Source organism: Poromitra crassiceps, assembly GCF_964638095.1.
Source record: "Poromitra crassiceps genome assembly, chromosome: 8".
In the NCBI taxonomy this organism is placed as follows: domain Eukaryota; kingdom Metazoa; phylum Chordata; class Actinopteri; order Beryciformes; family Melamphaidae; genus Poromitra; species Poromitra crassiceps.
Window position 1 is genome coordinate 6,408,430 of NC_139629.1, and position 26,142 is coordinate 6,434,571.

Here is a 26,142-nt window from a genome sequence, read left to right on the forward strand (position 1 = left end):
TCCTTCCTCCTGCTGGCCTGTGCCTCTATGCATCATGAATAAAAGCCTCTATGAATCCATGAATAAAAGCATGTCTGCATATGAATTACAGAACACCATGACACCATGACACCATGACACCATGACACCATGACACCATGACACCATTATCCTGTGAAACGTCCATCTGCATTTCTGCTGGAGTCAGGATGTGTGTTCAGAGAGAAGGCACAGCATCAGCAGCAGGGACATTATTGACACCTTAAGCCGGAACACTGACTGTGGCAGGACTGACTGTGGCAGGACTGACTGTGGCAGGACTGACTGTGGCAGGGCTGACTGTGGCAGGACTGACTGTGGCAGGGCTGACTGTGGCAGGGCTGACTGTGGCAGGGCTGACTGTGGCAGGGCTGACTGTGGCAGGGCTGACTGTGGCAGGGCTGACTGTGGCAGGACTGACTGTGGCAGGACTGACTGTTGCAGGGCTGACTGTGGCAGGGCTGACTGTGGCAGGACTGACTGAGGCAGGACTGACTGTGGCAGGACTGACTGTGGCAGGGCTGACTGTGGCAGGGCTGACTGTGGCAGGGCTGACTGTGGCAGGGCTGACTGTGGCAGGACTGACTGTGGCAGGACTGACTGTAGCCGGACTGACTGTAGCCGGACTGACTGTGGCAGGGCTGACTGTGGCAGGACGGACTGACTGTGGCAGGACTGACTGTGGCAGGACTGACTGTCACTGTAGCCGGACTGACTGTGGCAGGACTGACTGTGGCAGGACTGACTGTTGCAGGACTGACTGACTGTGGAAGGACTGACTGTTGCAGGACTGACTGTTGCAGGACTGACTGTGGAAGGACTGACTGTTGCAGGACTGACTGTGGCAGCGCTGACTGTGGCAGGACTGACTGTAGCAGGACTGACTGTGGCAGGACTGACTGTGGCAGGACTGACTGTGGCAGGGCTGACTGTGGCAGGACTGACTGTGGCAGGACTGACTGTGGAAGGACTGACTGTTGCAGGACTGACTGTGGCCGGACTGACTGTGGCAGGGCTGAATGTGGGAGGACTGACTGTGGCCGGACGGACTGACTGTGGCAGGACCGACTGTGGCAGGACTGACTGTGGCAGGACTTACTGTGGCAGGACTGACTGTGGCAGGACTGACTGACTGTGGCAGGACTGACTGTGGCAGGGCTGACTGTGGCAGGACTGACTGTGGCAGGACTGACTGTGGCAGGACTTACTGTGGCAGGACTGACTGTGGCAGGACTGACTGTGGCAGGGCTGACTGTGGCAGGACTGACTGTGGCAGGACTGACTGTGGCAGGACTGACTGTGGCAGGACTGACTGTAGCCGGACTGACTGTAGCCGGACTGACTGTGGCAGGGCTGACTGTGGAAGGACGGACTGACTGTGGCAGGACTGCCTGTGGCAGGACTGACTGTCACTGTAGCCGGACTGACTGTGGCAGGACTGACTGTGGCAGGACTGACTGTTGCAGGACTGACTGACTGTGGAAGGACTGACTGTTGCAGGACTGACTGTTGCAGGACTGACTGTGGAAGGACTGACTGTTGCAGGACTGACTGTGGCAGCGCTGACTGTGGCAGGACTGACTGTAGCAGGACTGACTGTGGCAGGGCTGACTGTGGCAGGACTGACTGTGGCAGGACTGACTGTGGCAGGGCTGACTGTGGCAGGACTGACTGTGGCAGGACTGACTGTGGCAGGACTGACTGGCAGGGCTGACTGTGGCAGGACTGACTGTGGCAGGACTGACTGTGGCAGGACTGACTGTGGAAGGACTGACTGTTGCAGGACTGACTGTGGCCGGACTGACTGTGGCAGGGCTGAATGTGGGAGGACTGACTGTGGCTGGACGGACCGACTGTGGCAGGATCGACTGTGGCAGGACCGACTGTGGCAGGACTGACTGTGGCAGGACTGACTGTGGCAGGACTGACAGCCTTTCATCTTCTCCGGCATTCCCTACTGTAAATCCCGTCAATCCCTAGCCCGTATAGCGGAGGTGTTACAGGCACAACTTCAGGTGTGAACGCTCTCTGTAATCCTTTGAAAACAGCCGTCTAGGATTGATCTGCCTTGGCTGTAACAAGAGAGCCGGTTGTGTTGGACCCAAAAGTGCAGACTCGGCTCTTCTGCTGTTCCAGCCGAGCCCAGGACAAATGTTTAGACAGTCAAGTAAGGGCAGGAAATTCCACTGATTATTTGACACAAGTCCTTCGCTTACGATTTAGCCTCGTGTGGATTAAAGAGAGTTCAGGCGTGATCACATTACTAATCCTATTCGATTTATCACGCTTGAGACAGCAAACCTGTGAAACACAAGTGTGCTCCACTCCTTACCTGACCATTTTAAACCAGTGTGCTCCACTGCTTACCTGACCATTTTAAACCAGTGTGCTCCACTCCTTACCTGACCATTTTAAACCAGTGTGCTCCACTCCTTACCTGACCATTTTAAACCAGTGTGCTCCACTCCTTACCTGACCATTTTAAACCAGTGTGCTCCACTCCTTACCTGACCATTTTAAACCAGTGTGCTCCACTCCTTACCTGACCATTTTAAACCAGTGTGCTCCACTCCTTACCTGACCATTTTAAACCAGTGTGCTCCACTCCTTACCTGACCATTTTAAACCCGTGTGCTCCACTCCTTACCTGACCATTTTAAACCAGTGTGCTCCACTCCTTACCTGACCATTTTAAACCAGTGTGCTCCACTCCTTACCTGACCATTTTAAACCAGTGTGCTCCACTCCTTACCTGACCATTTTAAACCAGTGTGCTCCACTCCTTACCTGACCATTTTAAACCAGTGTGCTCCACTGCTTACCTGACCATTTTTAAAGGAGTGAAGTGTAAGAAAAAGAAATCTTCCTCCAACAGGAAATGGAGCGACCGCAAAATGAAACGGGCAAAACCAACGACAAGAAATCCACCGTTTGAGCCGGCGGAAATCTTAAGGGAACAGACGACTTTAACGGTGAATAACGGAGAGTGGAAATAGGTCTGGTACCATTGAGCCACTTGGAGTTGTACTGGGCGGTGCGTAGCGGCGGCATGCCCCCCAGGCTGCGGTAGATGACGGGGTCGCGGCCGGAGAAGTCGATGACGGTGGCGGCGTACAGCTCGCCGCTCTCCGTCACCACGGCCGTGGAGTTGTGGCGCGGGTCGTACGGGCAGCGCGCCACGCCGTTCACCCGCTCCAGCACGCTACTCATGTTGCCCACCTGCAACGCACACAATGCACAGAATGGAGAGACAAAGGGGGAGAGCTTTTAGGCTATTTTACAAAGTAATGTCCCCTCTCTGCTCAAAGAGAGGTGACATTATCATCTGTTTGATGCTACTAGAGGCCAGGCCTTATCTGAACAGCCCCATCATCCACACTCTGTTCTCCCTCAGGTTCAACAACACCTTCACGTCCCAGATAGTCACATTCCAGCGCTTTGGGTCACGACCCCCCGTGCAAAATATACACACGTAAAAGGTACCATTTTTCATCCTATGTTGTGGCGCAGGGTAGTCCAGCAGAACTCCCACAACGTCTGAAAGTGACACACACACACACACACACACACACACACACACACACACACACACACACACACACACACACGCACGCGCACACAGACACACACACACACACATGTCCCCATACCTCTCGAGTGATACAGAGGGGCTGGAAAGCATTGGTTCCGCATGTCATGACCTCCGTCTTGTTCACCAGTAGGACTCTGATGTAGTTCTGACATTCAACCTACAGGGAGCGGCAAAGGGGAGAGGGTTAGGGAGGGGGAGGGGGGGGGGGGGGGGGGGGGAATAGAGCAGCTTTCAAAATGTTGCAGTATAGCAAAGTCAGCAGAGCGGAGCCGAGGAGGTGGTGAGCAGGTTAGGCTGCACACACTCACTGAGGTGGTGAGCAGGTTAGGCTGCACACACTCACTGAGGTGGTGAGCAGGTTGGGCTGCACACACTCACTGTCAGAGGTGGTGAGCAGGTTGGGCTGCACACACTCACTGTCAGAGGTGGTGAGCAGGTTGGGCTGCACACACTCACTGAGGTGGTGAGCAGGTTGGGCTGCACACACTCACTGTCAGAGGTGGTGAGCAGGTTGGGCCGCACACACTCACTGTCAGAGGTGGTGAGCAGGTTGGGCTGCACACACTCACTGTCAGAGGTGGTGAGCAGGTTGGGCTGCACACACTCACTGAGGTGGTGAGCAGGTTAGGCTGCACACACTCACTGAGGTGGTGAGCAGGTTAGGCTGCACACACTCACTGAGGTGGTGAGCAGGTTGGGCTGCACACACTCACTGTCAGAGGTGGTGAGCAGGTTAGGCTGCACACACTCACTGAGGCGGTGAGCAGGTTGGGCTGCACACACTCACTGAGGTGGTGAGCAGGTTAGGCTGCACACACTCACTGAGGCGGTGAGCAGGTTAGGCTGCACACACTCACTGTCAGAGGTGGTGAGCAGGTTGGGCTGCACACACTCACTGTCAGATGTGGTGAGCAGGTTGGGCTGCACACACTCACTGTCAGAGGTGGTGAGCAGGTTAGGCTGCACACACTCACTGAGGCGGTGAGCAGGTTAGGCTGCACACACTCACTGTCAGAGGTGGTGAGCAGGTTGGGCTGCACACACTCACTGTCAGAGGTGGTGAGCAGGTTAGGCTGCACACACTCACTGAGGTGGTGAGCAGGTTGGGCTGCACACACTCACTGTCAGAGGTGGTGAGCAGGTTGGGCTGCACACACTCACTGTCAGAGGTGGTGAGCAGGTTAGGCTGCACACACTCACTGAGGCGGTGAGCAGGTTGGGCTGCACACACTCACTGTCAGAGGTGGTGAGCAGGTTAGGCTGCACACACTCACTGAGGTGGTGAGCAGGTTGGGCTGCACACACTCACTGAGGCGGTGAGCAGGTTAGGCTGCACACACTCACTGAGGTGGTGAGCAGGTTAGGCTGCACACACTCACTGAGGTGGTGAGCAGGTTAGGCTGCACACACTCACTGTCAGAGGTGGTGAGCAGGTTGGGCTGCACACACTCACTGAGGTGGTGAGCAGGTTAGGCTGCACACACTCACTGAGGCGGTGAGCAGGTTGGGCTGCACACATTCACTGTCAGAGGTGGTGAGCAGGTTGGGCTGCACACACTCACTGTCAGAGGTGGTGAGCAGGTTGGGCTGCACACACTCACTGAGGTGGTGAGCAGGTTGGGCTGCACACACTCACTGAGGTGGTGAGCAGGTTGGGCTGCACACACTCACTGAGGCGGTGAGCAGGTTGGGCTGCACACACTCACTGTCAGAGGTGGTGAGCAGGTTAGGCTGCACACACTCACTGAGGTGGTGAGCAGGTTAGGCTGCACACACTCACTGAGGTGGTGAGCAGGTTAGGCTGCACACACTCACTGAGGCGGTGAGCAGGTTGGGCTGCACACACTCACTGTCAGAGGTGGTGAGCAGGTTGGGGTGCACACACTCACTGTCTGAGATGGTGAGCAGGTTAGGCTGCACACACTCACTGTCTGAGATGGTGAGCAGGTTAGGCTGCACACACTCACTGAGGCGGTGAGCAGGTTAGGCTGCACACACTCACTGTCTGAGATGGTGAGCAGGTTGGGGTGCACACACTCACTGTCTGAGGCGGTGAGCAGGTTAGGCTGCACACACTCACTGAGATGGTGAGCAGGTTAGGCTGCACACACTCACTGTCAGAGGTGTTGAGCAGGTTGGGCTGCACACACTCACTGTCAGAGGTGGTGAGCAGGTTAGGCTGCACACACTCACTGTCAGAGGTGGTGAGCAGGTTAGGCTGCACACACTCACTGTCTGAGGTGGTGAGCGGGTTAGGCTGCACACACTCACTGAGGTGGTGAGCAGGTTAGGCTGCACACACTCACTGAGGTGGTGAGCAGGTTAGGCTGCACACACTCACTGTCTGAGGTGGTGAGCAGGTTAGGCTGCACACACTCACTGAGGTGGTGAGCAGGTTAGGCTGCACACACTCACTGAGGTGGTGAGCAGGTTGGGGTGGTGAGCAGGTTGTAGATATATTGATATCAGGTTGGCACCGCTCTACCTCTCACACTCATCAGTGTTCCAAAATGTGGATGCTGGTTGGCAGCTGAATGAAAATGTATTTGTGATGTTGGGCTGAAAATGTAAGCTGCGTCTAAAAGCCCTCAATTATGTTTCAATGAATGGAGCCAAATCTGTTTAAACAATGGAATGAAATGGGTTTATTTATTGTTTTCCTTAAAGCTCTAGGGTGCAACTTTTGCAGTGCGTAACTTTTGTCTCCCCCTTCTGGTGCGTCTGGCAGTGAGAGTAGGCTGCTTGCGCCGCCTTCATGCGGTGTCGGGAAAATGAGTTCCCGGCCGTTTCCTTTGGAAACAGCTTCAACGTGTTGTTTAAACGCTCTGCGCAATCAAATACAACACATCGTCTTTGCAGCGTCCGTGTTGTTTCCACAAAAGCTCATGAACACACGACTTCCCAACTTGGGAATTAGAGAGGCAAAGTGGCCGCCTACTTCCTGCTTCAGCACTGTACCGGAGATTTCCATCCGCCATTTATTTTCCCATACACATTTCGTAAAATGCGTATAAAAATAGTTTTACTGGTTCAAACCAAACGGTACATACAGTATATATTTAGAAACAGGAGAGATCGCATAACATTTCACTGGGACCAAAACATTTAAAAAAAATACGGGTTTAAAGAATTTTTTTTTTTTGTTTTGGTCCGAGTTTTGGTCCGAGTGAAATGTTCTATGGTCTCTCCCGATTATAGCGTTATAGCTGAACCGTTTGGTTCGACGAAGTGAAACTATTTTATAAGCATTTTACGAAATGTCTATGGGAAAATAAATGGCGGATGAAAATCTCTGGTACAGTGCTGAAGCAGGAAGTGACGTTCCTCTTTGCCTCTCTATGCGACCATCCGAGGAGCATGTGAATGCAGCATGTCGCCATAGCCTACTCGGTCGCTAACTGTTTTGGCTGTAAAACGGTGGGTAAATTGTTTTGGACGTTGTTTACTGTATGTAAAGGTTATGCACTCGAGCATAGCCATCCTTTTCGAGGAGCTCGTGCTGCATTGTGTTCTGTGACAGACTCGAGGTCACTGCAGTCATGCAGGTGTGAGAGAGAGAAGTGATCGCCTGCTTTTTGTGTTGAGTTTCGCCTCCCTCTCTCTCTAGGAACAGTTGGAGATAAAGACGACACGGTAATCAATCCTCCCGAGAAGTCATCTCAACTGTCTTACTAGAGACTGCCTGTGTACATGTGTAAATGTACGTGTGTGTGTGTGTGTGTGTGTGTGTGTGTGTGTGTGTGTGTGTGTGTGTGTGTGTGTGTGTGTGTGTGTGTGTGTGTGTGCGTGTGTGTGTGCATGTGTGTGTGCGTGTGTGCGTGTGTGTGTGTGTGTGTGTGCAGGGGGGAGTGTGCGGGGGTATTTTCCTTTTGACTGTGTTCCTTCATGGCGAGAGAAAAAACACCTCTTGGTTGAAGGGTCTGAAATAGCGGTTATGTATAGAGGCCCTCCCCATGAGGCCCCTGGGACCCCGACAATCACAAGGCAGATAGCGAGGTGGCCTCTCTTAAGCCTGGGCAGCTTTGACATCAAGTGGTGTAATTGGGGGCGCGTTCAAGGTTACCTCTGTTTTTCCTTTGCTCTGACAGGACCTCCTGGTATCCTCGTCCGGTGCCCACTCCGTCGCCTAGGGAACCGAAAAGAAAAAAGAGGAAAAAAAAGAGACCAAAGAGAGACAAAAAGCAGTCAGATGAGTCCTTCAAGATGCTACAAAACAGTTAGGCAACACTTGACTGTCGCTAATATTGTAGGCGCGCACAAAAAGATGCATGAAAAGACGTGAACCTCATTGCTGTTTGTTTATTGTGTAAACATGGCGACCGGCGCGCCCGGCCAAGAGCTTTGTGGAGAGTGGCGGGCAAAGAAGAAGGCACCCAACCAGGCAGCTGAAGAGCTGAGGATGCCAGATTACTATGTAAATGGCTTTCTCTCCAAATTCTTCTTTCTTCCTCTCTCTCTCTCTCTCTCTCTCTCTCTCTCCCTCTCTCTCTCTCTCCATCTCTCTCTCTCTCCCTCTCTCTAGCTCTCTCTCCCTCTCTCTCTATATGTATATATCTGTCTTTTTCTCCTTTCCTCTCGTCAAAGCGAGGTTTGCAGCACTCCCCTCCGCTCTGCCAGCCCCTTTTCCTCTTACTGCCCAATTAGATTCCTCTTGATCGTCGTGTCGCGGGCTTAATTATGGATGCAGGACAGGCAGCAGCACTGCGGGGCTGTGCTGCAAACACAGGCACGCACGCACGCACATACACACACACACACACACACACACACACACACAGACACACACACACACACACACACACACACACACACGGCACTGGCTCTTGTTTAGGGACTTCAGAGATGAGATTAATTCAGACAGAGAGAGAGAGAGAGAGAGGGGGAGAGGGAGAGGGAGAGAGAGAGAGAGAGAGAGAGGGAGAGAGGTGGGGAGAGAGAGAGGGAGAGAGAGAGAGAGAGAGGGAGGGAGAGAGGTGGGGATAGGGAGAGAGAGAGAGAGAGAGAGGTAGGGTAGAGGTTGGAGCTGACACACATTGGCATGGCTTGGCATGGCCTGTCCGAGGGGCCAGAGCAGTGTTGCGTCTCCTCCTCGCCTCTGATCTCCCTGCCCCAGCGGGAAGGTTCCTCACTCACGTAAAACTCTGTCATTATAACATGGCTCTGTCTGATCCTCCATCTTTCTGTCTCTCTCTTTTCTCCATCACTCTGTCTGATCCTGTATCTTTCTGTCTCTCTCTTTTCTCCATCACTCTGTCTGATCCTGTATCATTCTGTCTCTCTTTTCTCTATCACTCTGTCTGATCCTCCATCTTTCTGTCTCTCTCTTTTCTCCATCACTCTGTCTGATCCTGTATCATTCTGTCTCTCTTTTCTCTATCACTCTGTCTGATCCTGTATCATTCTGTCTCTCTTTTCTCCATCACTCTGTCTGATCCTGTATCATTCTGTCTCTCTTTTCTCTATCACTCTGTCTGATCCTGTATCATTCTGTCTCTCTCTTTTCTCTATCACTCTGTCTGATCCTGTATCATTCTGTCTCTCTCTTTTCTCTATCACTCTGTCTGATCCTGTATCATTCTGTCTCTCTCTTTTCTCCATCACTCTGTCTGATCCTGTATCATTCTGTCTCTCTCTTTTCTCCATCACTCTGTCTGATCCTGTATCATTCTGTCTCTCTCTTTTCTCCATCCCTCTGTCTGATCCTGTATCATTCTGTTTCTCTTTTCTCCATCACTCTGTCTGATCCTGTATCATTCTGTCTCTCTTTTCTCCATCACTCTGTCTGATCCTGTATCATTCTGTCTCTCTCTTTTCTCCATCACTCTGTCTGATCCTGTATCATTCTGTCTCTCTCTTTTCTCCATCACTCTGTCTGATCCTGTATCATTCTGTCTCTCTTTTCTCTATCACTCTGTCTGATCCTGTATCATTCTGTCTCTCTCTTTTCTCCATCACTCTGTCTGATCCTGTATCATTCTGTCTCTCTCTTTTCTCTATCACTCTGTCTGATCCTGTATCATTCTGTTTCTCTTTTCTCCATCACTCTGTCTGATCCTGTATCATTCTGTCTCTCTTTTCTCCATCACTCTGTCTGATCCTGTATCATTCTGTCTCTCTCTTTTCTCTATCACTCTGTCTGATCCTGTATCATTCTGTCTCTCTCTTTTCTCTATCACTCTGTCTGATCCTGTATCTTTCTGTCTCTCTTTTCTCCATCACTCTGTCTGATCCTGTATCATTCTGTCTCTCTTTTCTCCATCACTCTGTCTGATCCTGTATCATTCTGTCTCTCTTTTCTCTATCACTCTGTCTGATCCTGTATCATTCTGTCTCTCTCTTTTCTCCATCACTCTGTCTGATCCTGTATCATTCTGTCTCTCTCTTTGCTCCATCACTCTGTCTGATCCTGTATCATTCTGTCTCTCTCTTTGCTCCATCACTCTGTCTGATCCTGTATCATTCTGTCTCTCTTTTCTCCATCACTCTGTCTGATCCTGTATCATTCTGTCTCTCTTTTCTCTATCACTCTGTCTGATCCTGTATCATTCTGTCTCTCTTTTCTCTATCACTCTGTCTGATCCTGTATCTTTCTGTCTCTCTCTTTTCTCCATCACTCTGTCTGATCCTGTATCATTCTGTCTCTCTTTTCTCTATCACTCTGTCTGATTCTGTATCTTTCTGTCTCTCTCTTTTCTCCATCACTCTGTCTGATCCTGTATCATTCTGTCTCTCTTTTCTCCATCACTCTGTCTGATCCTGTATCATTCTGTCTCTCTTTTCTCTATCACTCTGTCTGATCCTGTATCATTCTGTCTCTCTTTTCTCCATCACTCTGTCTGATCCTGTATCATTCTGTCTCTCTTTTCTCTATCACTCTGTCTGATCCTGTATCATTCTGTCTCTCTTTTCTCCATCACTCTGTCTGATCCTGTATCATTCTGTCTCTCTCTTTTCTCTATCACTCTGTCTGATCCTGTATCATTCTGTCTCTCTCTTTTCTCTATCACTCTGTCTGATCCTGTATCATTCTGTCTCTCTTTTCTCCATCACTCTGTCTGATCCTGTATCTTTCTGTCTCTCTCTTTTCTCCATCACTCTGTCTGATCCTGTATCTTTCTGTCTCTCTCTTTTCTCCATCACTCTGTCTGATCCTGTATCATTCTGTCTCTCTTTTCTCTATCACTCTGTCTGATCCTGTATCTTTCTGTCTCTCTCTTTTCTCTATCACTCTGTCTGATCCTGTATCTTTCTGTCTCTCTCTTTTCTCTATCACTCTGTCTGATCCTGTATCATTCTGTCTCTCTTTTCTCCATCACTCTGTCTGATCCTGTATCATTCTGTCTCTCTTTTCTCTATCACTCTGTCTGATCCTGTATCTTTCTGTCTCTCTCTTTTCTCTATCACTCTGTCTGATCCTGTATCATTCTGTCTCTCTTTTCTCTATCACTCTGTCTGATCCTGTATCATTCTGTCTCTCTCTTTTCTCTATCACTCTGTCTGATCCTGTATCATTCTGTCTCTCTTTTCTCTATCACTCTGTCTGATCCTGTATCATTCTGTCTCTCTTTTCTCTATCACTCTGTCTGATCCTGTATCTTTCTGTCTCTCTCTTTTCTCCATCACTCTGTCTGATCCTGTATCATTCTGTCTCTCTTTTCTCCATCACTCTGTCTGATCCTGTATCATTCTGTCTCTCTCTTTTCTCTATCACTCTGTCTGATCCTGTATCTTTCTGTCTCTCTCTTTTCTCCATCACTCTGTCTGATCCTGTATCAGTTTGTCTCTCTTTTCTCCATCACTCTGTCTGATCCTGTATCATTCTGTCTCTCTCTTTTCTCTATCACTCTGTCTGATCCTGTATCTTTCTGTCTCTCTTTTCTCCATCACTCTGTCTGATCCTGTATCTTTCTGTCTCTCTCTTTTCTCTATCACTCTGTCTGATCCTGTATCATTCTGTCTCTCTTTTCTCCATCACTCTGTCTGATCCTGTATCATTCTGTCTCTCTCTTTTCTCTATCACTCTGTCTGATCCTGTATCTTTCTGTCTCTCTCTTTTCTCTATCACTCTGTCTGATCCTGTATCATTCTGTCTCTCTTTTCTCTATCACTCTGTCTGATCCTGTATCATTCTGTCTCTCTTTTCCTTATCACTCTGTCTGATCCTGTATCATTCTGTCTCTCTCTTTTCTCTATCACTCTGTCTGATCCTGTATCATTCTGTCTCTCTTTTCTCCATCACTCTGTCTGATCCTGTATCATTCTGTCTCTCTCTTTTCTCTATCACTCTGTCTGATCCTGTATCATTCTGTCTCTCTTTTCTCTATCACTCTGTCTGATCCTGTATCATTCTGTCTCTCTTTTCTCTATCACTCTGTCTGATCCTGTATCATTCTGTCTCTCTCTTTTCTCTATCACTCTGTCTGATCCTGTATCATTCTGTCTCTCTTTTCTCCATCACTCTGTCTGATCCTGTATCATTCTGTCTCTCTTTTCTCCATCACTCTGTCTGATCCTGTATCTTTCTGTCTCTCTCTTTTCTCCATCACTCTGTCTGATCCTGTATCATTCTGTCTCTCTTTTCTCCATCACTCTGTCTGATCCTGTATCATTCTGTCTCTCTCTTTTCTCTATCACTCTGTCTGATCCTGTATCTTTCTGTCTCTCTCTTTTCTCCATCACTCTGTCTGATCCTGTATCATTCTGTCTCTCTTTTCTCCATCACTCTGTCTGATCCTGTATCATTCTGTCTCTCTCTTTTCTCTATCACTCTGTCTGATCCTGTATCTTTCTGTCTCTCTTTTCTCCATCACTCTGTCTGATCCTGTATCTTTCTGTCTCTCTCTTTTCTCTATCACTCTGTCTGATCCTGTATCATTCTGTCTCTCTTTCTCCATCACTCTGTCTGATCCTGTATCATTCTGTCTCTCTCTTTTCTCCATCACTCTGTCTGATCCTGTATCTTTCTGTCTCTCTCTTTTCTCTATCACTCTGTCTGATCCTGTATCATTCTGTCTCTCTTTTCTCTATCACTCTGTCTGATCCTGTATCATTCTGTCTCTCTTTTCCTTATCACTCTGTCTGATCCTGTATCATTCTGTCTCTCTCTTTTCTCTATCACTCTGTCTGATCCTGTATCATTCTGTCTCTCTTTTCTCCATCACTCTGTCTGATCCTGTATCATTCTGTCTCTCTCTTTTCTCTATCACTCTGTCTGATCCTGTATCATTCTGTCTCTCTTTTCTCTATCACTCTGTCTGATCCTGTATCATTCTGTCTCTCTTTTCTCTATCACTCTGTCTGATCCTGTATCATTCTGTCTCTCTCTTTTCTCTATCACTCTGTCTGATCCTGTATCATTCTGTCTCTCTTTTCTCCATGACTCTGTCTGATCCTGTATCATTCTGTCTCTCTTTTCTCCATCACTCTGTCTGATCCTGTATCTTTCTGTCTCTCTCTTTTCTCTATCACTCTGTCTGATCCTGTATCATTCTGTCTCTCTTTTCTCCATCACTCTGTCTGATCCTGTATCTTTCTGTCTCTCTCTTTTCTCTATCACTCTGTCTGATCCTGTATCATTCTGTCTCTCTCTTTTCTCTATCACTCTGTCTGATCCTGTATCATTCTGTCTCTCTTTTCTCCATCACTCTGTCTGATCCTGTATCTTTCTGTCTCTCTCTTTTCTCCATCACTCTGTCTGATCCTGTATCTTTCTGTCTCTCTCTTTTCTCCATCACTCTGTCTGATCCTGTATCATTCTGTCTCTCTTTTCTCTATCACTCTGTCTGATCCTGTATCATTCTGTCTCTCTTTTCTCCATCACTCTGTCTGATCCTGTATCATTCTGTCTCTCTTTTCTCTATCACTCTGTCTGATCCTGTATCATTCTGTCTCTCTCTTTTCTCCATCACTCTGTCTGATCCTGTATCATTCTGTCTCTCTTTTCTCCATCACTCTGTCTGATCCTGTATCATTCTGTCTCTCTTTTCTCCATCACTCTGTCTGATCCTGTATCATTCTGTCTCTCTCTTTTCTCTATCACTCTGTCTGATCCTGTATCATTCTGTCTCTCTTTTCTCCATCACTCTGTCTGATCCTGTATCTTTCTGTCTCTCTCTTTTCTCCATCACTCTGTCTGATCCTGTATCTTTCTGTCTCTCTCTTTTCTCCATCACTCTGTCTGATCCTGTATCATTCTGTCTCTCTTTTCTCTATCACTCTGTCTGATCCTGTATCATTCTGTCTCTCTTTTCTCCATCACTCTGTCTGATCCTGTATCATTCTGTCTCTCTTTTCTCTATCACTCTGTCTGATCCTGTATCATTCTGTCTCTCTCTTTGCTCCATCACTCTGTCTGATCCTGTATCTTTCTGTCTCTCTCTTTTCTCTATCACTCTGTCTGATCCTGTATCATTCTGTCTCTCTTTTCTCCATCACTCTGTCTGATCCTGTATCTTTCTGTCTCTCTCTTTTCTCTATCACTCTGTCTGATCCTGTATCATTCTGTCTCTCTTTTCTCTATCACTCTGTCTGATCCTGTATCATTCTGTCTCTCTTTTCTCTATCACTCTGTCTGATCCTGTATCATTCTGTCTCTCTCTTTTCTCTATCACTCTGTCTGATCCTGTATCATTCTGTCTCTCTTTTCTCTATCACTCTGTCTGATCCTGTATCATTCTGTCTCTCTTTTCTCCATCACTCTGTCTGATCCTGTATCTTTCTGTCTCTCTTTTCTCCATCACTCTGTCTGATCCTGTATCATTCTGTCTCTCTCTTTTCTCCATCACTCTGTCTGATCCTGTATCATTCTGTCTCTCTCTTTTCTCCATCACTCTGTCTGATCCTGTATCATTCTGTCTCTCTTTTCTCTATCACTCTGTCTGATCCTGTATCATTCTGTCTCTCTTTTCTCTATCACTCTGTCTGATCCTGTATCTTTCTGTCTCTCTTTTCTCCATCACTCTGTCTGATCCTGTATCTTTCTGTCTCTCTCTTTTCTCCATCACTCTGTCTGATCCTGTATCATTCTGTCTCTCTTTTCTCTATCACTCTGTCTGATCCTGTATCATTCTGTCTCTCTTTTCTCCATCACTCTGTCTGATCCTGTATCATTCTGTCTCTCTTTTCTCTATCACTCTGTCTGATCCTGTTTCATTCTGTCTCTCTCTTTGCTCCATCACTCTGTCTGATCCTGTATCTTTCTGTCTCTCTCTTTTCTCTATCACTCTGTCTGATCCTGTATCATTCTGTCTCTCTTTTCTCCATCACTCTGTCTGATCCTGTATCTTTCTGTCTCTCTCTTTTCTCTATCACTCTGTCTGATCCTGTATCATTCTGTCTCTCTTTTCTCCATCACTCTGTCTGATCCTGTATCATTCTGTCTCTCTTTTCTCCATCACTCTGTCTGATCCTGTATCATTCTGTCTCTCTCTTTTCTCCATCACTCTGTCTGATCCTGTATCTTTCTGTCTCTCTCTTTGCTCCATCACTGTCTGATCCTGTATCATTCTGTCTCCCTTTTCTCTATCACTCTGTCTGATCCTGTATCATTCTGTCTCTCTTTTCTCTATCACTCTGTCTGATCCTGTATCATTCTGTCTCTCTTTTCTCCATCACTCTGTCTGATCCTGTATCATTCTGTCTCTCTTTTCTCTATCACTCTGTCTGATCCTGTATCTTTCTGTCTCTCTTTTCTCTATCACTCTGTCTGATCCTGTATCATTCTGTCTCTCTTTTCTCCATCACTCTGTCTGATCCTGTATCATTCTGTCTCTCTCTTTTCTCCATCACTCTGTCTGATCCTGTATCATTCTGTCTCTCTTTTCTCCATCACTCTGTCTGATCCTGTATCATTCTGTCTCTCTTTTCTCTATCACTCTGTCTGATCCTGTATCTTTCTGTCTCTCTCTTTTCTCTATCACTCTGTCTGATCCTGTATCATTCTGTCTCTCTCTTTTCTCTATCACTCTGTCTGATCCTGTATCATTCTGTTTCTCTTTTCTCCATCACTCTGTCTGATCCTGTATCATTCTGTCTCTCTTTTCTCTATCACTCTGTCTGATCCTGTATCTTTCTGTCTCTCTCTTTTCTCCATCACTCTGTCTGATCCTGTATCATTCTGTCTCTCTTTTCTCTATCACTCTGTCTGATCCTGTATCATTCTGTCTCTCTTTTCTCTATCACTCTGTCTGATCCTGTATCATTCTGTCTCTCTTTTCTCCATCACTCTGTCTGATCCTGTATCATTCTGTCTCTCTCTTTTCTCCATCACTCTGTCTGATCCTGTATCATTCTGTCTCTCTTTTCTCTATCACTCTGTCTGATCCTGTATCTTTCTGTCTCTCTTTTCTCTATCACTCTGTCTGATCCTGTATCATTCTGTCTCTCTTTTCTCTATCACTCTGTCTGATCCTGTATCATTCTGTTTCTCTTTTCTCCATCACTCTGTCTGATCCTGTATCATTCTGTCTCTCTCTTTTCTCTATCACTCTGTCTGATCCTGTATCATTGTCTCTCTCTTTTCTCCATCACTCTGTCTGATCCTGTATCATTCTGTCTCTCTTTTCTCCATCACTCTGTCTGATCCTGTATCATTCTGTCTCTCTTTTCTCTATCACTCTGTCTGATCCTGTATCATTCTGTTTCTCTTTTCTCCATCACTCTGTCTGATCCTGTATCATTCTGTCTCTCTTTTCTCCATCACTCTGTCTGATCCTGTATCATTCTGTCTCTCTTTTCTCTATCACTCTGTCTGATCCTGTATCATTCTGTCTCTCTCTTTTCTCCATCACTCTGTCTGATCCTGTATCATTCTGTCTCTCTTTTCTCCATCACTCTGTCTGATCCTGTATCATTCTGTCTCTCTTTTCTCCATCCCTCTGTCTGATCCTGTATCATTCTGTCTCTCTCTTTTCTCTATCACTCTGTCTGATCCTGTATCATTCTGTCTCTCTCTTTTCTCTATCACTCTGTCTGATCCTGTATCATTCTGTTTCTCTTTTCTCCATCACTCTGTCTGATCCTGTATCATTCTGTCTCTCTCTTTGCTCCGCTCCACCACCCAGGAGGGCTATAATTGTCAGGCACAATATCTCCAAGAGGACCCACAGTGGGTTAATGATCTCGAGACTAAATGACTGTGGGGCAGTGGGACAGTACAGTGTGGTCACGCGCACGGGGGAGTCAAACAAACGGTAAACTTCAGGGGGAAAACAAAAGCTGGTTCACTCTCTCCATCTCATCTCACCCGTTTTCCCCCAAACCATAAACAGTCTGGCACAGTTTCATTTGGATGGCAGAATGATTGTGAGCGTGTCTTTGGTATTTGTCCTGCAGTGATATTGTATTACTCAAGCACTCCGGATGCTCCTTTTGCTTTAATTAAAGCTCAATGGAATGGGCTTAAATGGAAGAAAATAAAATAGCGTCGCCCCGAGACTCAGTGAGAGAAGCTGCTGCTGCGGAGAAAATGTCGTTTTCCAGTTAATAAGATTTTTTTTGGGATAATTGGTACGGTGAATGTGGCTCTTTAGGAATTTAAATGGGAATAAAATAGTATAACCACATTTAATGAGAACTTACAGTAGGAGAATTGCAAAAATCTTTCTGGGGACAAAATGTAGTTTAAATACATTGATCTTAAGCTGTGTTCAAACCAAGATATTTATTTTTCGCTCTGTCGCTTGATTCAACCCTGTCGCTCTGTTTAAACCGCTCATCAACAGGCAAACGAATTGACGGACAGATTGTCTGTCAGATTGTCTGTCTATAACGTTACGCAATGTCATGATGTTTGTCCACTATGAGCCACCGTAGATGTTTACAAGCTAAGCCTATCAGCGTGCTCCTAATGCGAGCTCCATACCGGTAGTACAGACTTCAATTGTCAGCTGTCAGCCTGTCAATGCGGTTTGTTGCCACACAATAAACCAGTGGTTTGTTCCAAGCCAGTGTGATTGACTCGCTCTCACACGGGGACACCTCGGCATTCCAAAATGTCGGCACTCCGAAATACCGGCATTCCGACAAAATTGTCGGAATGGAGATCTGTCTCACCATTGCGAAAGAACCCTAACCCTAACCCGGGGGACTGGCTAGAGCTAACCTCTCCCAGCCCCCACGTCTAAACCTAACCTCTCCCACCCCCCATGCCTAAACCTAACCTCCTGCAGACCCTAACCCTAACCTCTCCCACCCCCCACGCCTAAACCTAACCTCCCCCAGAACCTAACCTCTCCCACCCCTGTAGGCTAAATAACTCAAGATGCTATGTCCGAAAGCGTAGAAGTCAATGATCGGAATGCCGACACTTCGGAATGGCGAGACACGGCAGCCAATCAGCGTTGAACAGCGAGCGACTGATGCCAGCGTATTTTAGCTCGAGTTGGGATATTTAATCTGGGGCGACGAGTGTATTTTCTCCCTATCGCTCTGTCTCTGTCGCTCGGACGCCCAGCGATTTTTTTCCCGGGCGAATATACGCTCAATCAGACATGTTTTTTTTATTTATGACGTTTGTGTGTTTGTTTTCCCTCCTCATTCTTGTACTGTTTTTGTTTTTGTTTCTTTTTGAAAAGGCACATACTCTGTGTACTGTACTTCAGAAAGTAGGTATGCTTGGACCTGTAGGGGTGGGTGGTTACGTATTGTTCTTAGGTGGGGAAAGGGGTAGGTGGTGGAGGGAGGGAAGTTTGGGTTGTTCTGGCTTTGACTTGAACTTACAGTACTGCATTTTGTCTTTTCTTGTATTTGTTACAAAATCAATAAATATATAAATTGATCTTTTGAGCTCAAGGTTCTTGTATATTTCATGCTAATGTGTGGTGTTTTGGCTCATGGAGATCTAGGCTATATCTACTGCTTGCAAGAGGGGGGAAGTTCATGGATTTGGATGATCACTCTGATTGACACATTGTGGGCGTCACGTCACCCTTGATGGTTTTAGATGCACTGATCCCTCATGCCAGTGTTTTTGAGACTGTGAAGGCAGGGACAGGACAGGGACAGGGACAGGACAGGGACAGGGCAGGGAAAGGGACAGGACAGGGAATTAAATGAAATCTAATGAAGGGAGAGGACAGGAAAGATAATGAAACTAAACTAAACTCAATTAAACAAAGCGTGAAAACTGAAGACCCCCCCCCCCCGGCCACACACACACACACACACACACACACACACACACACACACACACACACACACTGTAACAGCATATGAGCACAGGCTAGGGAGGGAGATTGAGACATTCATTAGTGTAATAAAGCTAAGTTGAGCTGGTGGAGCGAGTGGGTTGTTTGTGGGCGCTGGCCCACGTGGATCGTTACAGTTGATCTCCTGCAGCAGCTTCCTTCAATTCACCTGCTTCAGACGGTACTTGGGGGAGGGAGGAGAGGAGGGGAGGGGAGAGGAGGAGGGGAGGGGAGGGGAGGAGAGGAGAGGAGGGGAGGGAGGAGGGATGGAGGGGAGGGGAGGGGAGGGAAGGAGGGGAAGGGAGGGGAGGGGAGGAGGGGAGGGGAGGGGAGAGGAGGAGGGGAGAGGAGGGGAGGGGAGGAGGGAAGGGTAGAGGAGGAGGGGAGGGGAGGGGAGGGTAGAGGAGGAGGGGAGGGGAGGGGAGGGGAGAGGAGGAGGGGAGGGGAGAGGAGGAGGGGAGGGGAGAGGAGGAGGGGAGGGGAGAGGAGGAGGGGAGGGGGGGAGGGGAGGGGGGGTGGTATTAAGTAAACTGTGATTCAATTGAAACTCACACGAAAAAAAACAGAGTGTGAAATTCGGAGTGGAGAATTACAAATAGCAGAAGCAGCCTGGCAGTTTGGTGTGTTGGAGCCACTTAACTGTGCCCGACAGTCACCAACAAGCCCAAAGCGCCCTGGCTTCCCATGGGCACAGCGGACAACACGCCACCTGCAGCCCAGCCCGCCCCCCTCCAGAGACGTCCATCACCCCGCCTGAAAACAACACTGCTCCACACACACTGCCCCCTGTGGCCTGTCAGGCTCTGACAGCCTCCTCTGGCACTGATGGGATGACGTCATGCTAAACACACACACACACACGCACGCACGCACGCACACACACACACACACACACACACACACACACACACACACACACACACACACACACACACACACACAGTGTGATGGATGCCTTTGCGATGAATCATGGCTTGGGTCATTGCCATGTTTTGGGCAGAGCCCCCTCTCCAAGGATCCCATCGGCTTAACCTCACGACCTTCACCACAACACAGAACCCCTCAATCCCCCTGTCCTCTCTCCTCTCTCTCCTCCTGTCCTCTCTCTCTCCCCCTCTCTCAATCCCCCTGTCCTCTCTCCCTCTCTCTCCCCCTCTCTCAATCCTCCTGTCCTCTCTCTCCTCCTGTCCTCTCTCCCTCTCTCTCTCCCCCTCTCCTCTCTCTCTAAATCTGCCTGCCCTCTCTCTCTCCCCCTCCTCTCTCTCTCAATCCCCCTGTCCTCTCTCCCTCTCTCTCTCCCCCTCTCAATCCTCCTGTCCTCTCCTCTCTCTCCTCCTGTCCTCTCTCCCTCTCTCTCTCTCTCTCTCCCCCCTCCTCTCTCTCTCTCCCCCTGTCCTCTCTCCCTCTCTCTCCCCCTCCTCTCTCTCTCTCTCTCTCTCTCTGTGCCCATCTCTCCTCCTTCACTCCACTTTGGAACAAAGCCATGCTCACACAGTGCCTGGGAGAATACCAATCTTGCCTCAACATCCTGTCCCTCCAAATACCACCCTCACACTCTACCTCCAAATACCCCCCTCACACTCTACCTCCAAATACCACCCTCACACTATACCAAAGCCTGAACGGGCTGCCTGCCATCAACAACATGACGAAAAGCAGTAGCTCAGATGAAACATTGTGAACATTTCACATCACGACTATATTGTGAAGATTTCATATCACAACTATAGTGACCAAAATGATCAGTATAGAGAGCCCCAGGAACGAGTCCGGAAATCATCGATGCTAACAGCCCTGGTTCTTCACAGTTTTCGCCTATGGGAGTTTTGAATGGGTTTTTGGCGCGATGCTTCTAATAATCTCTCTGGGCAACGCTGGCTTAATCAAACGCGAACCAGTGTTTAGTAACATCATCTTCACACACGAGGACCACTTTTATGAGTTTTGAAGCTTTTATGTGCCGTTAAAAGGGTGGCTAGCTAGCAAACGGCTAAATGAGACTACACTTTTGAGTTGATGGGGATATATACGTCAATAACGTCACCACTCAAAGGACGAACACGGAAATATCTTTCCCTCACCTGGTTCAGCCAGCCCCGTTCAGCCCGGGGTAATCAGTGCACACATCAACAACAGTCCAGGTTGAGCGCTGACGTGACGTGGAAGCCTATGCGACAGTGTGTAGTTCTGGATTAGCTTAGCTCAAGCTTTTTACTTCTAGGGCTCGCATTTACGCTACAAAACTCATGAAAGTGGTCCTCATGTGTGAAGATTATCCCGCTGAACCTTAGTTCGCGTTTGATTAAACTTGCGTTGCCCACAGACATTATTTGAAGCATCGCGCCAAAAACCCATTCAAAAATCCCATAGACAGAAACAGTGAAGAACCAGGAAGTTCGGGACTTCCGCATTCAGCCTACAAAAATACGTCATCCCTGGGGCTCTCTATTATCACGGTATTGTTACAATGTGCTGAAAATGTATGTTTTTGTTTTTGTGTTTTTTTCTGAGTTTTGGTTCCCCCGTGTTCTGAAAATTGCGAAATAAAATATTGAAGAAAAATGTGATGATGTCAAACAAAATAGAAATATTCAAATAATATTCCTTAAAAATGTTTCATACTTCTCTTTCTCAACCAAAGTAAGTAACGTGAGTAAAATATGCTTGTTATGGTCGATGTACACAGCAGAATTGTCTGTCACGATATATCCCGAAATCACCATAACATCAATTATGATTCCACTGAAAGACAGTAAAGGATAATATTGATAGATAAAACACATTCTTAAGTTTCATATGCACAGAGCATATTGACAGTGGCATGGCAGCTCTATTGCAAAACAAACAAACAAAATGCATCAAGTGCCATGCTCACACAGTGCCTGGGAGAATACCAATCTTGCCTCAACATCCTGTCCCTCCAAATACCACCCTCACACTCTACCTCCAAATACCCCCCTCACACTCTACCTCCAAATACCACCCTCACACTATACCAAAGCCTGAACGGGCTGCCTGCCATCAACAACATGACGAAAAGCAGTAGCTCAGATGAAACATTGTGAACATTTCACATCACGACTATATTGTGAAGATTTCATATCACAACTATAGTGACCAAAATGATCAGTATAGAGAGCCCCAGGAACGAGTCCGGAAATCATCGATGCTAACAGCCCTGGTTCTTCACAGTTTTCGCCTATGGGAGTTTTGAATGGGTTTTTGGCGCGATGCTTCTAATAATCTCTCTGGGCAACGCTGGCTTAATCAAACGCGAACCAGTGTTTAGTAACATCATCTTCACACACGAGCAGTGTTGGGAACGTTACTTTAAAAAATTAATTAGTTATAGTTACTCACTACTTGTTCCAAAAAGTAACTGAGTTAGTAACTGAATTACTCTATAATAAAACTAACTAGTTACCAGGGAAAGTAACTATTTGCGTTATATAACCACCTTGAAAATGCCAACTTTTCATCGGATTGCTCCGGACTCGCCATTTCTGCTGCTTCCTTGAATCTGTTTGGTGTGTCTGTGTGTGTGTGTGTCGCGCGTGTCCTACCTCCTGGCTCGTGTGTGAAAACACTGGCTCCGATTGGCTACCATGAAACACATGACTCTGCCTTAGCCAATCATAATCGTTTATCTCGTTATGTTAACCCACCCGGTCTCCTCACAGTCACTTGACAACACTAGTGTAGGCTACGGGTAGTTTACTCAATCATTTCATAGTAACGCACCGCATTTAGCGTTCAGTAACGATAACGGCGCTGTAACGACGGAAACAGTAATTAGTTAGATTACCCCGTTACTGAAAAAATAACGGCGTTACCTAACGCCGTTCTTTTAAACGCCGTTATTCCAAACACTGCACACGAGGACCACTTTTATGAGTTTTGAAGCTTTTATGTGCCGTTAAAAGGGTGGCTATCTAGCAAACGGCTAAATGAGACTACACTTTTGAGTCGATGGGGATATATACGTCAATAACGTCACCACTCAAAGGACGAACACGGAAATATCTTTCCCTCACCTGGTTCAGCCCCGTTCAGCCTGGGGTAATCAGTGCACACATCAACAACAGTCCAGGTTGAGCGCTGACATGACGTGGAAGCCTATGCGACAGTGTGTAGTTCTGGATTAGCTTAGCTCAAGCTTTTTACTTCTAGGGCTCGCATTTACGCTACAAAACTCATGAAAGTGGTCCTCATGTGTGAAGATTATCCCGCTGAACCTTAGTTCGCGTTTGATTAAACTTGCGTTGCCCACAGACATTATTTGAAGCATCGCGCCAAAAACCCATTCAAAAATCCCATAGACAGAAACAGTGAAGAACCAGGAAGTTCGGGACTTCCGCATTCAGCCTACAAAAATACGTCATCCCTGGGGCTCTCTATTATCACGGTATTGTTACAATATGCTGAAAATGTATGTTTTTGTTTTTGTGTTTTTTTCTGAGTTTTGGTTCCCCCGTGTTCTGAAAATTGCGAAATAAAATATTGAAGAAAAATGTGATGATGTCAAACAAAATAGAAATATTCAAATAATATTCCTTAAAAATGTTTCATACTTCTCTTTCTCAACCAAAGTAAGTAACGTGAGTAAAATATGCTTGTTATGGTCGATGTACACAGCAGAATTGTCTGTCACGATATATCCCGAAATCACCATAACATCAATTATGATTCCACTGAAAGACAGTAAAGGATAATATTGATAGATAAAACACATTCTTAAGCTTCATATGCACAGAGCATATTGACAGTGGCATGGCAGCTCTATTGCAAAACAAACAAACAAAATGCATCAAGTGTCATTTCAACACAACACTGTAGCTGATCCACAAACTGCCAGATAATGAAGGTAAAGTATTGTCTGCATTTCCATGACAGCAAGTTACAGCCAATATCTCATGCTAGAATACGCCCAAAGGCGCCAGAACCTGTTTACTACAGTATGTCTGCCACCCCAGAACCTGTTTAATAATAATAATAATAATAATAATAATAATACATTTATTTTATAAGGGGCCTTTCAAGGCACTCAAGGTCGCCGTACAACAATTAAAAACAGTTAAAAAAATATAGCCGCAAGCGGCGATGGGCGGGGTTCAAGCCTTGCGCAGATGACAAAGCTTCTGATTCTGACTAGGACATCCTCCTTGATATATCTGACAAGTTTCGCGATCATTGGACAAACAGGTGTGGAGTTACAGCCTTTTTTATGTTAAGCCACACCCATTTCTGGCGTTTATGGCGCCCCCTCTTGGTCGAATTGCACAAAATTTGACAGACATGGTCTAGGATGGTTTCCGAAGACCTCCTGCAAGTTTCGTGAAGATTCCTTAATCGGTCATGAAGTTATGACAATTTAGCTGTGAGGCCACGCCCTCTCACAACTTTAACGATCAATATCTCCTAAACGAAAGTAGATTTCAAAAATTCCAAATTCAGGATTGTAGAGCTTGCTCCATAGATGCTTCCTGGCGATTTTGGTGCAAATCGGTCCAACGGTCTAGGAGGAGATGTCAAAAATGTGTTTTCCAAACTTTTCCAAATATCTCAAAAACTTTCCAGGCGGACATTGAGGGTCCTTATGGCAAATTTGTAGAGCAGGTCCACCTGAACATCTGGAAAAAAAAAGTTTGAAAATCGGACCAACGGCGTGGAAGTTATGGCCTTTAATGTAAAACCGTCGATTATAGCGCCAGAAAAATCTTTTTTGAGGACCTACCAGCCAACAATATCTGTCATTGGGCCAAATTTCACGTCTCTACCATTTACCAACTCACGGGAATTTGTGTTGGGGCAGATGAACAAGAAGAAGAAGAAGAAGAAGAATAATAAACCGGCACAAAAACAATAGGGTTTCAGCCCCTTCAGGGCTTGAACCCCTAATTACAATCAAACAGTTAAAATGTTATTATGTCTGCTGCCTCAGATGAATTTCAGAGTTCATTTCCATCGATTAGAAAGGCCAACAAGCATGTTCCTCCCCGCCATCAGTTCCCCCTCCAAACATAACCCTGACAACCCATTCCTACCAATTCTGCCACTTCTTAGACACAATAAGAATATTGTGCCCCCGACACCTTACAGGAGGAGGAGGGAGGAGGAGGGGGGGGGGGGGAATCATGCATTTTTCATCGCCAAATAAAATAGCAGAAAATACAATTAGCAGCAGGAAAGAAGATTCATCACTTTTACTGCAGAAAGATGCTGCGAAATGAATTCCAATCTGACGAGAGAGAAAGAGGGCGAGACCGACAGCAGCAAATATTAATGACGCGGAGGAAGGTTTGTGAGCAGCGGTGATTAGAAATGCGGCCGTTGGGTAAATGTGGCACAGTGTTGATAAGAACGTACGCCTCTCACTGACACACTGCTAACATCATTTGTGACAACTAATTATAACCTATGAATATTGTAAATAAATGTGTCGTGGGCAAAGCGATATGGCTATTTGAATAGGGCCAGCTTGAACAAGTGCCAGCGTTTTGGCACTTGTTATGGTCAAGACAGATTTGTAGACATACATCATTGTATAAAATGAAAGCTGTCTGGATGAAAAGACGCTGAATTTGAAACACATCTACACAAAGCACATGTAAAGATGGCTTTTCAAGTCTGCCATTACGCCATAATCAATGGCAGCGTTTACATGGAGCCTAATACTTAAAAATCAGAATAATAGCCCAATCAGGATAAAAATGCCTTATGCAATCAGCTCAAATGGAATAGCCCATTCTAAATGGAATCGGCCATTCTAAATGAAATAGGCCATTCTAAATGGAAATCGGCCATTCTAAATGAAATTTCACTGGGTATGAAAGGCTATAACTCTTAATCTGTTCCATAATGGCTTTGTAAGCACTGGCGCAAACATACTTTCGTTGGTTGGAATATCGATGCTTCTTCTGCACATGTTCATCCAGTTAGAGTGGATGAACATGTTCATCCAGTTAAGAGTGGATGGCATCAACGAGTTTCTGGGAAGCTCTAAAAATGTTCTTCTCTGCAGCATGAACATTCACACCTACAGTTAGCCTGGGTAAACCCAGCCCCCACGTGACCTGCTCTCAGACCTGCTCTCAGTCACTAGGTAGTGACTGAGAGCAGGTCTGAGAGCAGGTCACGTGGGGGCTGGGTTTACCCAGGCTAACCTACGTTACGCGTTCTTTCAGCGTTCACCTAATTAGGTCATTAGGAATCGTGAGCTGGAAGGCCTTTAAAGCGGGAACTTTCATTTTGCGTTGATTTTAGCGCCCCCCCCATGGACAAAAGTGCGGTAGTGTTCTCCCGGAGTGAAGATTGCATTTGGTGAACACAGTGTCCTCCCGCTGTGA

General features: G+C 46.9%; 1 protein-coding gene across 1 annotated transcript in view; it reads right to left on the minus strand.

Annotated features, from left to right (window-relative positions):
• Nucleotides 1-26,142, minus strand: part of sema5ba (sema domain, seven thrombospondin repeats (type 1 and type 1-like), transmembrane domain (TM) and short cytoplasmic domain, (semaphorin) 5Ba) — a gene marked incomplete at its 5' end in the record, with an annotated part of 147,186 nt that overhangs the window by 101,539 nt on the left and 19,505 nt on the right. Inside the window, 3 exon segments of the mRNA XM_083642257.1 lie at nt 3,024-3,237; nt 3,669-3,767; nt 7,674-7,736. Of these exon segments, the coding sequence (XP_083498383.1) occupies nt 3,024-3,237; nt 3,669-3,767; nt 7,674-7,736 (376 nt within the window).